Below are 12,170 nucleotides of genomic sequence, written 5' to 3'. Positions count from 1 at the left end.
GGCAATCAATCAATCCATCTTCCTTCTCTCTTGTGAGAACAGTTAGCATGCAGATTTGGACATGGTTGACACTCTTAATATACCTGACCAATCTCTTATTTTTTAAAGGTTAACTGTTAATGAAATAGAGTTTGAGATTAATCTAAATAAAAGTAGGGTCTCTAAATGTTTCTTTCTATTACCTATGAAACTAAGCAATTTTGGGTAAGATTAGCTCTGATAATAATATGTAGACGGTATCTGTTTCCAACTGTGGTGAGAGGAAGATTCTATAACCAAAGGTAATAAAAGATGCAATCACCCTAACATGATATGTTCTTGATATGAGTCATTTATCCATTGAAAAACTGGCATTTTTCAGAGACTAAAGTAAGAATGTGTCAGGCTCATGCTCATATTGCCATATAAACTGAAAAGACATTCATTATTGAGAATAATCTAGTGACTAAAGAAATCAAAATGTATGAGTATATTTCACTGGACTCTTCTCACTACAGATCTAAAAAATGATCAAAATACTGATTTAAAAACTTACTGAAGTGATCAGGTGATCCCAGGGTTGAAAACACACAAGTCAAGAACTGAAGTCGGACTTGAACTTCAGCACTGTGGCTATACCTACATATAAAAAGTCATTAAAATAATTAACCCTATTTCTTAATTACTTTTAAAGATTTAATGACCCTAATCTTAAATTATACAAAGAAGTAAAATTCATTTTCATAATTACTAAATATTTTTATTATATAACTTTGGTTACACAAAAGGTCATACAGTCAAATGTTATGTTTGAGATTTATGCTATTTAATAAATTATAAAAATCTCTAAACTATTAGAAAATGTACTTTCAAATTAGATGATCAGAAAGTACATAAGAACCCAACACTGGAACAAATACATTTTGAAATTATGCAACATGCACATAAATTACAAGTTAAAAAAAAACTATTCTAGAAATTGCATGTTTCATTATCACTGTCCTTCCAATGTACAACCTTATTCCTTAAACAAGAAACGCTAGTAAAATATCAATTCCATAAATCAAGTTCTTGAGGAATTCGGCTGATACACAACTGACACTTTTGAATGTTATTTCAAATCTAAATAACTATAATTCATGTGTAAAAAATTCAATTGTTAATTTAAGAATTGCTTTGGAAGTTTATTAAGTAGGTAATTTTGCATGGTTTTCTGGGAATTCAGTTTGTAGGCATTTGAAAAGAAACAGCATTTTAAAAATGCTGGATGAGCCCTAACCAGTTTGGCTCAGTGGATGGAGCATTGGCCTGCAGACTGAGGGGTCCCGGGTTCGATTCCGGTCAAGGGCATGTGCCTTGGTTGCGGGCATATCCCCAGTGGGAGGTGTGCAGGAGGCAACTGATAGATGTTTCTCTCTCATCGATGTTTCTAACTCTCTATCCCTCTCCCTTCCTCTCTGTAAAAAAATCAATTAAATATATTTTTAAAAAATGCTGGATGAGGAAACATAAGAGGTGGTCTGAAGAGCTATAGACAGAGGGCCAGATTATAGCCAGCCTGAATGTCAGATAGAAGAGGTTAGTATTGAAATGGGTAGAAGTCACTGAACGATATTGGGGGGAGAAAAAGTTACTGATCAGGTTTTTATTTTAGGATTCCTTTAGCAAACCTGTGAACTGCACACTGAACAAAGTGATATCACAAAATTCTAGTACTACAAGCACCTGAGCACTCAACCAATGGAACTGAGCACTCAATTAATGAAACAAGGTCAATGAGTTCTTATCTCTATGTTACAAAACAAAAGTCTGATTGTAAATGAATTGCCCAAATTAGTTTGCCAACAAAAGGCAGCAACCAGCCTGAGCCCTGATCCACAATCCAGTTTACAGAGTCAGAGCCTCTTTAATCAATTTCCAATAATCTTTAAGTAAGTACAGATTTTTTTAAGTTTCCCCAAATTAGTTAGTTTCAAAAATTTCATTAAATTCATTGTTACATTTTAAAGTTAAAGTTTTTCTACAGATTGAGTTTGCTGGATATAGCTTTACTAAATTGTCTCATAAATACTGGCCAAAAAAAAAAAAGAGAGAGAGAGAGAGAGAGAGAGAAGAGGGGGAACTCTGCTTCATTGTTGTTGCAGTGCCCTTTGTAAAGATGAAAGTACATGTGGCAAAGTGGCTGGAGTGGGGGAGGTTGGAATATAATAAACCACTCACATACTAAAATGCTATCTAAATAGAATTCAAGCACAGCTATTAATAGTTTCTCATCCTGCCGAGACCGGTTTGGCTCAGTGGATAGAGCGTCGGCCTGCGGACTGAAAGGTCCCAGGTTCGATTCTGGTCAAGGGCATGTACCTGGGTTGTGGGCACATCCCCAGTAGGAGATGTGCAGGAGGCAGCTAATCGATGTTTCTCTCTCATCGATGTTTCTAACTATCTCTCTCCCTTCTTCTCTGTAAAAAATCAATAAAAATAAATAAATTAAAGAAATAGTTTCTCATCCTTTTCTAATAGGACACATTTTGTAGCAGAGGCCTTGAAGTACTTTGAGACTAAGTCTGAAGGACCTTGATCACAGACATAAAAGGTGAAGAAAGTCCTGTTCTTTACAAATTGCCTTTATTTCTTGAATACTTTCTTCCCTATACTGGCAAATCAGAGTAAGAGACCCATAACCCTAGGAAGCATGGATCCAGTCCGTCACCTATTCTTCAGTTTCCACAGAACCACTGACTCTATCTACACTTCTGTTACCCAATGAACAAGTAGAAAATAATGTGCCAGGAACTCGGTATGCTTTACCAAAGAGGAGCAAATATAAAACTGTTTTATAGCCTGAAGGAACAAAGGAGTTATAACAAAATAGTGCAGACGACGTCTCTCTGCTCTAAGGTTTTATTCTCTAAAAATGCCAGGCAACAAAGGTGATTGGATGATTGGAAAGATGCGCTGGTGTACCTACGGAAATATAAAACTCATCTCCAAAGAGCACTATTCCTCTATTTTTTTACCACAGAATCAATGCTTGTATGAGGCTCCACCTCTGGTTCTACTAACAAAGTGACAACCCTGTAGACAATGCTGTAAACAACCAATTTCAGACCTGTATTTATTTTTTGTCACTTAATATTGGGACTTTCGCCAAAACCGGTTTGGCTCAGTGGATAAAAAAAAAAATATATATATATATATATATAAAAAAATATTGGGACTTTCACTTTTTTAGGGTAATTCATCTGTTTTCCACTCCCCTCTCTTAAGCACCCCCTCCCTTTTCTTTAAGCCCACAGGCTGTGGTTGTGGTATGAGCTCTTTTGTAACTTAAGGTTTATTTCTCTTCTGATAGGTAACCTGAATTCTCTCTCCTGAAAATGCTGAGGATGTGGGTCACATGTGATTTAATTTCTGCTCCTTTTTTATCTTACAGATTTTATAGAGGATGTATGGAGATGCTCACATTCAGGCCATAATTATCCTTGACCTCTGCTTCAAGAAGAAAAATTAAAGGAGAATACAGACTATGAAGAACACTTAGAATTTTTTTTTAAATATATTTTATTGGTTTTTTACAGAGAGGAAGGGAGAGGGATAGAGAGTTAGAAACATCGATGAGAGAAACATCGATCAGCTGCCTCCTGCACACTCCCTACTGGGGATATGCCCGCACCCAAGGTACATGCCCTTGACCGGAATCGAACCTGGGACCCTTGAGTCCGCAGGCCGACGCTCTACCCACTGAGCCAAACCGGTTAGGGCAACACTTAGAATTTTAATAGGATTTAACGAGGCTGCATCTTGCGTAGTGGTAACTTTGTAAGCAAAACTATGGAATAGAGTAAATTAAGGGAAATATCTAAAAAATAATTTGATAGGCTTGTAGAATAGGATACCTTAAGAAATCATTGAACAATAAAATAGGAAAGGCTGGCTGAGTTTAGATTTTAGAGGGCCCAGAATAGTAGGCTGTAAAAAACTGGTATTTATTTTTTATGCAGGGGAAAATCTACATGGGCTAAGGCACAAGTTTCTTGTTTGCTTTAGCAAGGTAATCACAATTTATAGATACTCTACTATGTGCCAGATATTACTGACTAAATTATTTTATTTACTCCTTACAAAAATTCGTAAGGTAAGTAAATGAAATTTATTAGAGAAGTAAACAACTGAAATAAGGCCAAAACAATAGATTCGTAGTCTAAATACATGTCTGTATGATTTTTAAAACCCATGTGCTTTCCAACAATATCATACTGACTTCCTAATTTAATAAAGATAAGAAACTAACAATCACAGGGGCAGATTTAGGCAAGAAGACTGATCCAGAGGTTGGTTAAAAGAACTAGAACAGTGTTTGTGATAATGTCAACTTGTGAAAAGACATGAAATATATTTTAGCATTAAGGTAACTAGAGATTGATGACAGTACAAGGGAACACTCAAGAACAGGAATTATAGAAAACAGACTGTTTCCTTGTTCATAAAATGTGTGTTTATAAAATGAATTATAGAAACCCTGGCTACACTATTTTTTTCTGGCTCCACTATTTATAAAATATGTGACCTTAGGCAAGTTATTTACCTCAGAGCTTAAATGTTTTTATTTTTAAAATGCAACTACCTACCTCAAAAGGGTTGTTGTATATCTTGAAGTTAATACTTATTACTTAAATAACATCTAGCACACAATATCAATGAACACTAGCTATTTTTATCAACATCATCATCATTATTCATGTTTGGAAATAAAAGAATCCCCCAAAAAATCCATATGTGGAAAAAAATAAGATTTATTTTTGAAGGTGAATAAGTATGTATACTTTAAAGGTATGTGACTTTTCTGAACACTTTTCCAGTCAACTCAGCTTCCATCTATGTGGAAGTTTTCTGTGTGTATATCTTCTCAGTAAATACTGTGCTACTTCTCATATTTACTAATATGCTGATATTAACGAGTTGGTTTCCTCAATTAGACCATCAGTCCCCATCAATTGACTCACAAGCAGTGAATTTAAATGTTTACTTCTGGGCAGGCATTTCCCTGTAAGCACAGTTTTAAATACAGCTATATCACTGACCAATTTCTACCAATTCTTACCCAGAGTCAGTTCAACATATCCAGAGAACATTTTTAATGATGAAATATTAACCAGTTATGCCACCAGTTTTTAAACTTTCCACACATGTCCTAAACTTTTTTTAACTAGTATCCAATTAAAGTAATAAAGGGAAATGTTTTAAATTAATTATATGTTAAATGTATTTTTTTGAAAGTAAATATTTAAAAATTTCGAGTCAATGCCCCTTATACATTAAGACACGGATACTGATGATTACTTTTAGTTCCTGAAAACAACTTCGAACAGAAATCAATAGTGAAGGTTAACCATGCCCAAATTATAAAAGATTAAGAATTACAAAAATAGCCGAAACCGGTTTGGCTCAGTGGATGGAGCGTCGGCCTGCGGACTGAAAGGTCCCGGGTTCGATTCCGGTCAAGGGCATGTACCTGGGTTGCGGGCTCATCCCCAGTAGGAGATGTGCAGGAGGCAGCTGGTCGATGTTTCTCTCTCATCGATGTTTCTAACTCTCTATCTCTCTCCCTTCCTCTCTGTGGAAAATCAATAAAATATATTTAAAAAAAAAAAAGAATTACAAAAATAACTTTGAAATACAACTTTAAAAAATCCTTTCTCTTAACTTTTTCACAACATTTTCATTTTTATTTACTATATAAAAGAAGTAGAAACACTGGAAGATTATCTTTCAGGGGACAATCAAGTGTTAAACATAACTAACATAATTAAGTGATACTTACAGTGCATGTTTTTGCTTTCCTTCTCTTACAGACTGAATATAGTATACCAAATTATCAAAGAAAAGCTTCATCATATTCAGTTCTTTTTCTGCCCACCTGGACCAATTGAAAGAAAAAATAATTTTAAAGCCATAAGGTAAGATAGTAAATCTATTATAGAATGGAAAAAAATAATAAATATATACCCCCCCCCCAACCCTCCCCTGCCTTCCCGTTATAGTTTGACATTCTGTTCGATGCTTCTTTGCCTCTGTATCTATTTTTGTTCATCAGTTTATAATGTCTTTTAATATCAAAATACTCAATCCTTTTGAAGGGGGAAAATGTCTGGTACAGTGCTAATTATAAATGGTTATCATGAATATTAAAAATGTCTGACACAGTTCATTTAAGAATAGACTGTATGCATTGGTCATTATTTAGCAGAATTTAGTAGAGGGCCTGACATATAAAATACATACAACATAAAATTACTAAACCAGAAAATTTTACTATCAATATGTAATCTGCTTATTTTTTAACAATTTTTAAAAATCAAATATTCAGGTATTAAACTCCAAAGTAGGGGAAAAAAGAAATAGTGATAAATATAATTAAAGATCCCAGGATCTTTAACTTCCATAACTAACAATCTATCTTACACAATATTTACTAACAATACACCTGCTAAAATATATAGATATAAAAGGATTAAAACTCCCAAACTTCTAATGTAGTTTAAATCATGTTTTGCTATATAGTTTTCTTTTCAAAATAAGTTACTCTCACTTTGCCAATCATTTAATGAAGATCAAGTGGTAGAAAGAAAACCTAAAACTTAAGGCTTAAAACCAGTTCTAACAGACTTGCTCCACAGCTTTGGGCAAGTAACCTGACCTCTTGAAGTCTGTTTGCTGGTTACCTGAACATTTACTAAGAGAATCAGGGACAACTTCCAATTTTAATATATGGCCCTAAGAGTGTAACAGATAATATTCACCAATGTTGAGGGCTGCTGCACATAACAGATTCACAATAAATAGTTTTTGTTATTACTGATACTAAATAATCATAAGGGAGCTCAGGGTTCTGATGAGATTTAGGATACCAGTCTCATGTTACAGACCCAGTGATCTGTCATTAACTGAGCTTATTTACATTTAATTTAAAGAACAAGCTCAAAGAGTTTCAACTCAATATATTTAAGTTCAGGTACTAGATAAGTAACTATATATTCAGAGTTTGCCTCTTCTACAAGAATGTTACCCTTTCTTCCTCCTTAATAATAACGTTCTCAAATAGCCATAATATGTCAACAATTTGCCCAAGTGAATCCCTTTCATACTTTAGATAATTTTGTGATTCAGCCTTTTAAACACTATGGAAAGTGTCAATGAAGTAAGATTCATGCTATTCTTGTATTTTAAGGATGCTAAAAGTTTCCCTCTGTTTAGCAGCTCAAGGACCTTCCTTGCATTCACAATCTAGAATGATCACTACAGTCATATTGCAATATTAACCAAAGACTTTCTAAGATGCTTTTAAAAATATAGAGGTTCACGTTAAATAGATCTCCTTTAAGAGCAATAAATAAACAAGAGCTATAACTCAGAACTATAATGAAGACTTTCTAGGATGCTTTTAGAAAAATAGAGGTTCATGATAACTATGATTTGAAAAAAGATCTTTAAAATGAAAAAAAAATTTTTTATTTACTTACATTGTAATCCAATGTGTATCATAACTACTCCCAAACTGCTGAAAAGTACCAAACAGTTTTGGAAGAAGCCGAAGTGAAATTACAACTGACCTGAAACAGCAAAAACAAATATTTATAGAATAAACTAATTTTAACTACTATCAGTAATTCTAGCTTTTTACAGAAATTCAACTATTTTTAAGATCTTAAATGCAAAAGAATTTGATGAATTTACATATATATTTCTTACACAAACATGAGAATTTTTCCTACTGAAGTACAAATTTATACAATGGGGCAAGAAATCAAGTTTTAAAATTCCAATCCAAAACTTTTAAAGTAAAATACACTATAAGTATCTGAGTATAAAAGCAAGTGAAAAGCATTTAAAGGTAATTTGGTCGTTTCTTTTTCTCCCCATGAAAGTACATATTCTTTAACAAGTCATGGGGGCTCTAAGAATTTAATTAAGGAAAATAGAAAGCAGAAACCACAGTGGGGCTTCTCAAAGTTTAATGTGCACTTCATTCACCTGAGGGAATTTTGTTAAAATACGAATTCTGATTCAGTAGGTCTAAGGTAGGTTCAGAAATTTTGCATTTATAACAAGATCACCAGTGACAAACTGTTGGGTTTATGGGCCACATTCTGAGAAACAATAATCAAGAGATGACATTTATTAAAAACTATACAAATGATCACTTTCTCCCTAATTTTCAACCAAGTTGAGATTCACTGCATTAGGAGCTATGTTTACAATGAAAGCACACCATATACCTCAAGTATGAAGGAGCAAAAGATTAATAGGAAAGCTCACATAAGTACATCTGAGTATGCCTATCTTCGTATAAGGGAGATATTGGCATAGAAATCCCAGTAGTCTTAGTACGTAAGGAGATCGGCTGCATGAACCTTCAAAGAAGGACAAACTCTAATGAGATACTGAATTTTTTCTTTTAAGCTCAGGAGCCAATATAGCTTCCTGAAAAAAATTTTTTAAAAAGTTGGCACCCTAACCACAAGACTGGTGTACAAGTTAGTCCTCCAAAATGCCTACTCTTTGAGAAGGGTATCAGGGATAGCAGGGTAACAGGTGTGAGTGGGAAACAGTGGTGGAATACTAAGTAGCAGAAATTAGAAAAAATTATCTATGCATGAAATCCAAAGTACTTAAATTGGACTACAAACCCTGTGTTATTAAGTCCTTACTCCTATCAATCTATTTCCTTCGGATCTTTCTCTTTGCTATCCTTCAACACACATAAGCACGTTACTGCTAGGGGCCTTCACTTTTGCCTGTACTTGGAAATGCTCTTTACCTAAATATCTATCTACAGGACTACTCCTTCTCTTACTTTATTCATGTTTCCTCAACAGTCATCAGAAAAGATGACCAGGATAATTCTCTATTAAATAACACCCTTGAATTGAATCTCTTTATTCCTCTTGATTTCTTCCCATTTTCTTCATCATCTAAAACATATTCCTTTATTTTAGTGTGACCATCATTATGTGTTCAATGAGAGCAAGGACTATCTTATTAAAATTCTCTGCATATGGTGCACACTGAACATATACTTACTAGGTGTATCGGTTAACAATGCGGATTTTGTAATCAGAGAAAACATGATAATTTCAAAAGAAACATCAAAAGTGCTTTATTCAAATTAAGTCCATCGCTAGCTACAAATTTCCTTCTTCTTTCAGGTAATTTGTGGATATCGTCCCAATAGAACTTTTGTTTTGAGACAAACCACTCAAAGACCCAATTTTCCACTTCTTCGTAGGTTTTGAGGTGATGCTCAGAAAGTGCGTGTGCCATCCATCAGAACAAGTGGTAATCTGAAGGAGGAAGGTCTGGTGAATACAGCTCATGGGTTAATACTTCCCAGGCAAGATCCTTTAACATGTCTTTAACTGGTTTTGAAGTGTGTGATGGTGTGTCATCATGAAGCAAAATCACTTTGCCTTGTCTTCTAGCACATTCTGGTCATTTCACAATCAAAGCATGGTTCAAATTCATTATTTGTTGTCGGCAGCAATCAGCCTTAACAGTTTCACCTGGTTTTAGAAGCTCACAATACACCACACCTTCCTGATCTCACCAAATGCAGAGCATTGTCTTCTTTCCAAAGCGATTTGGTTTGCACTCGATGTTGACTTTTGAGTTTGATATGCATCTTCATCCAATAATGCTTGTAATTGTTGGTCTTTAAACTTTTTTGGTTGACCTGGATGTACTTTGTCTTTCACATCAAAATCATCATTTTTAAAGCGTTTAAACCAGCATTCACAAGTATCTTGGGATGGAGCATGTTCACCATAAGCTTCCCAAAGTATTCAGCAGCACTTTTCTTAAAAATAAATTAATGAATTCAAAACTTCTTGCAAATGCTTTTTTTGGCATGAAATTTGACATTTTTAAGCATAAAAATATCTATGGTGTCAACACTTTCAGAAAATTTAACATATGAAGTTTTGAAGCTTGTTGTCAATACAACAAAATAGCATAATATCAAATCGCACATATATCAACATATGTGTAACTCCATCTATTGGAAAAAATCCGCATGATTAGCCAGTACACCTAATAAATAATGAACCAGCAAAGAACGTAAAAGCAAGATTCTCAAGGAAGGAGATGAGCAACTTTTTATTTATGTATTTAAATCCTCACCCCAGGACATGTTTTTCTTGATTTAGAAAGAGAGGGAGAGAGAGAGAGAGATCGGTTACATGCCCAAACAGGGGATCCAACCCACAACCTAGGTATGTGCCCTAACAGTAATTGAACCCACAACCTCTTTGGTGTATGGGACAACACTCTAACCATGTGAGCCCCACCCAATCACGGTGATGACCAACTTTTTAAATGCTATATAACGGTCATGAAGAACCAGGGCAAAAAAAAAAAAAAAATACTACTGGGTAACGAAAAACAAAACAAACAGAATGTTAGAATGTTAGAGGAACAAACCTACATTGGTAAAGATTAAGGAGTACATAGTGAAGTAATGAGGACAGTTAGTGCCTGGGATATAGTACAATTTATATTGTACTATAAAGCACAATATAAATATTCTTTGAATATTTAAAAACATTTAACACTCTAAAGTATATTTTTAAAATATGACTGTCAAGCCCTAACCGGTTTGGCTCAGTGGATAGGGCGTCAGCCTGCGACTGAAAGGTCCCAGGTTCGATTCCGGCCAAGGGCATATACCTTGGTTGCGGGCACATCCCCAGTAGGAGGTGTGCAGGAGGCAGCTGATCGGTGTTTCTCTCTCATCAATGTTTCTAACTCTCTATCGCTCTCTCTTCCTCTTTGTAAAAAATCAATAAAATATATTTTAAAATAAAATAGGACTGTCAAAAACTGTCAGTTTCTTAAAACCCCATGAGACTACAATTCCATTTTTAGGTAGTTGATTAAAATGAAAAAAATATGTAGGTCTATACATATTTTTAAAAGTATTTTTTAAATACTAAAATTTTTAATATTTTTCTGCAAGTTGCATAGTGTTTGGAAAAACAGGCCATGGAGAATGAAGGGGAATTTCAGATTCTTTATCTAAAATCCTTTGTCAAATTTCAGAAACATTTGTGGTTTTTCCTAAGAATCTATAATAATAAAAGAGTAATATGCTAAATAGACCGAATGTCCTTTCGGATGAAGCCGAGAACAGAGCAAAGCCCGGTTCCCAGGTGCCTGCCGGCGGCCGGAGGAGGGAAACTCGGGTCCTGGGTGCCAGAGGGAAGTTGGTGCCAGCAGCCAGGGGAAGAAAGGCCTACTAGTACACGAATTTTCGTGCACTGGGCCTCTGGTTAACATATAAAACACTAGACCTAAGCCAGTGATTTTATCCTTTTTCATCTCATGGCACACATAAACTAGTTACTAAAATACTGTGGCAAGGGAAAGAATATACTTTTGCCAATCCGACAAAAAAATGCACATAGTTTTTGATTCAGTCACACCAGATGGCTATTGTTGTGTTGGTTATTGTCATTTTTTGACAATCTAAGGGAAAAGAAATCGGTGCCCCGTACTCAGGTATTGCATGTTTTCAAAATTCTTGTTAAGTGGACACTGGTTGAGTGAATAATGGTGTGGTTCATGTAAAAGAACCAAAACCAGAATTTTGGAGAGAAATGAGACTCATCTTCCCTCTACTCTTTCGCGAAGAGGAATGTTTTTCTCCACAATTTATTTATAATCATTAAATTATCAAGAAATGATTACATATTAAATTACTAAAACATTTTTTAAAGGTTTTCCTAAGATTATCAGAAAATTTTTCAGACATTCTCCTTAAAAATTTTCCAAGAATATAGAAGTCACACATTTTATGTGCTATACATTTATTTTAATTTTAATATATTTTTGTTGATTTGAGAGAGGAAGGAAAAGGAAGAGACAGAAACATCAACAATGAGAGAGAATCATGGATAGGCTGTCTTCTGTACACTGGGGACTGAGCCCGCAACCCGGGCATGTGCCCTTGACCAGAACTGAATCCAGGACCCTTGAGTCCGCAGGCTGATGCTCTATCCACTGAGCCAAATTGGCCAGGGCTTGATTACTTTATAAGAAATGACTAAATCCAAATTCAAAGTGACCCCAAAATACTGCATTTTATTTAAACTGCTAAATTTAAAAGTAAAAAATGACATAAAGTACCTATTTATTAT

General features: G+C 34.7%; 1 protein-coding gene across 1 annotated transcript in view; it reads right to left on the bottom strand.

The window, feature by feature from the left end:
• The window catches only part of USP34 (ubiquitin specific peptidase 34), a 213,680-nt gene that overhangs the window by 137,933 nt on the left and 63,577 nt on the right, over positions 1–12,170 (bottom strand). The window contains 3 exon segments of the mRNA XM_015557870.1: positions 536–618; positions 5,801–5,896; positions 7,500–7,589. Coding sequence (XP_015413356.1) covers positions 536–618; positions 5,801–5,896; positions 7,500–7,589 — 269 coding nt within the window.

The sequence above is a fragment of the Myotis davidii genome, unplaced genomic scaffold, assembly GCF_000327345.1.
Source record: "Myotis davidii unplaced genomic scaffold, ASM32734v1 scaffold6, whole genome shotgun sequence".
Lineage (NCBI taxonomy): Eukaryota > Metazoa > Chordata > Mammalia > Chiroptera > Vespertilionidae > Myotis > Myotis davidii.
Note: the sequence above shows the minus strand (reverse complement) of the source record. Positions and strands in the feature narration are given on the sequence as shown.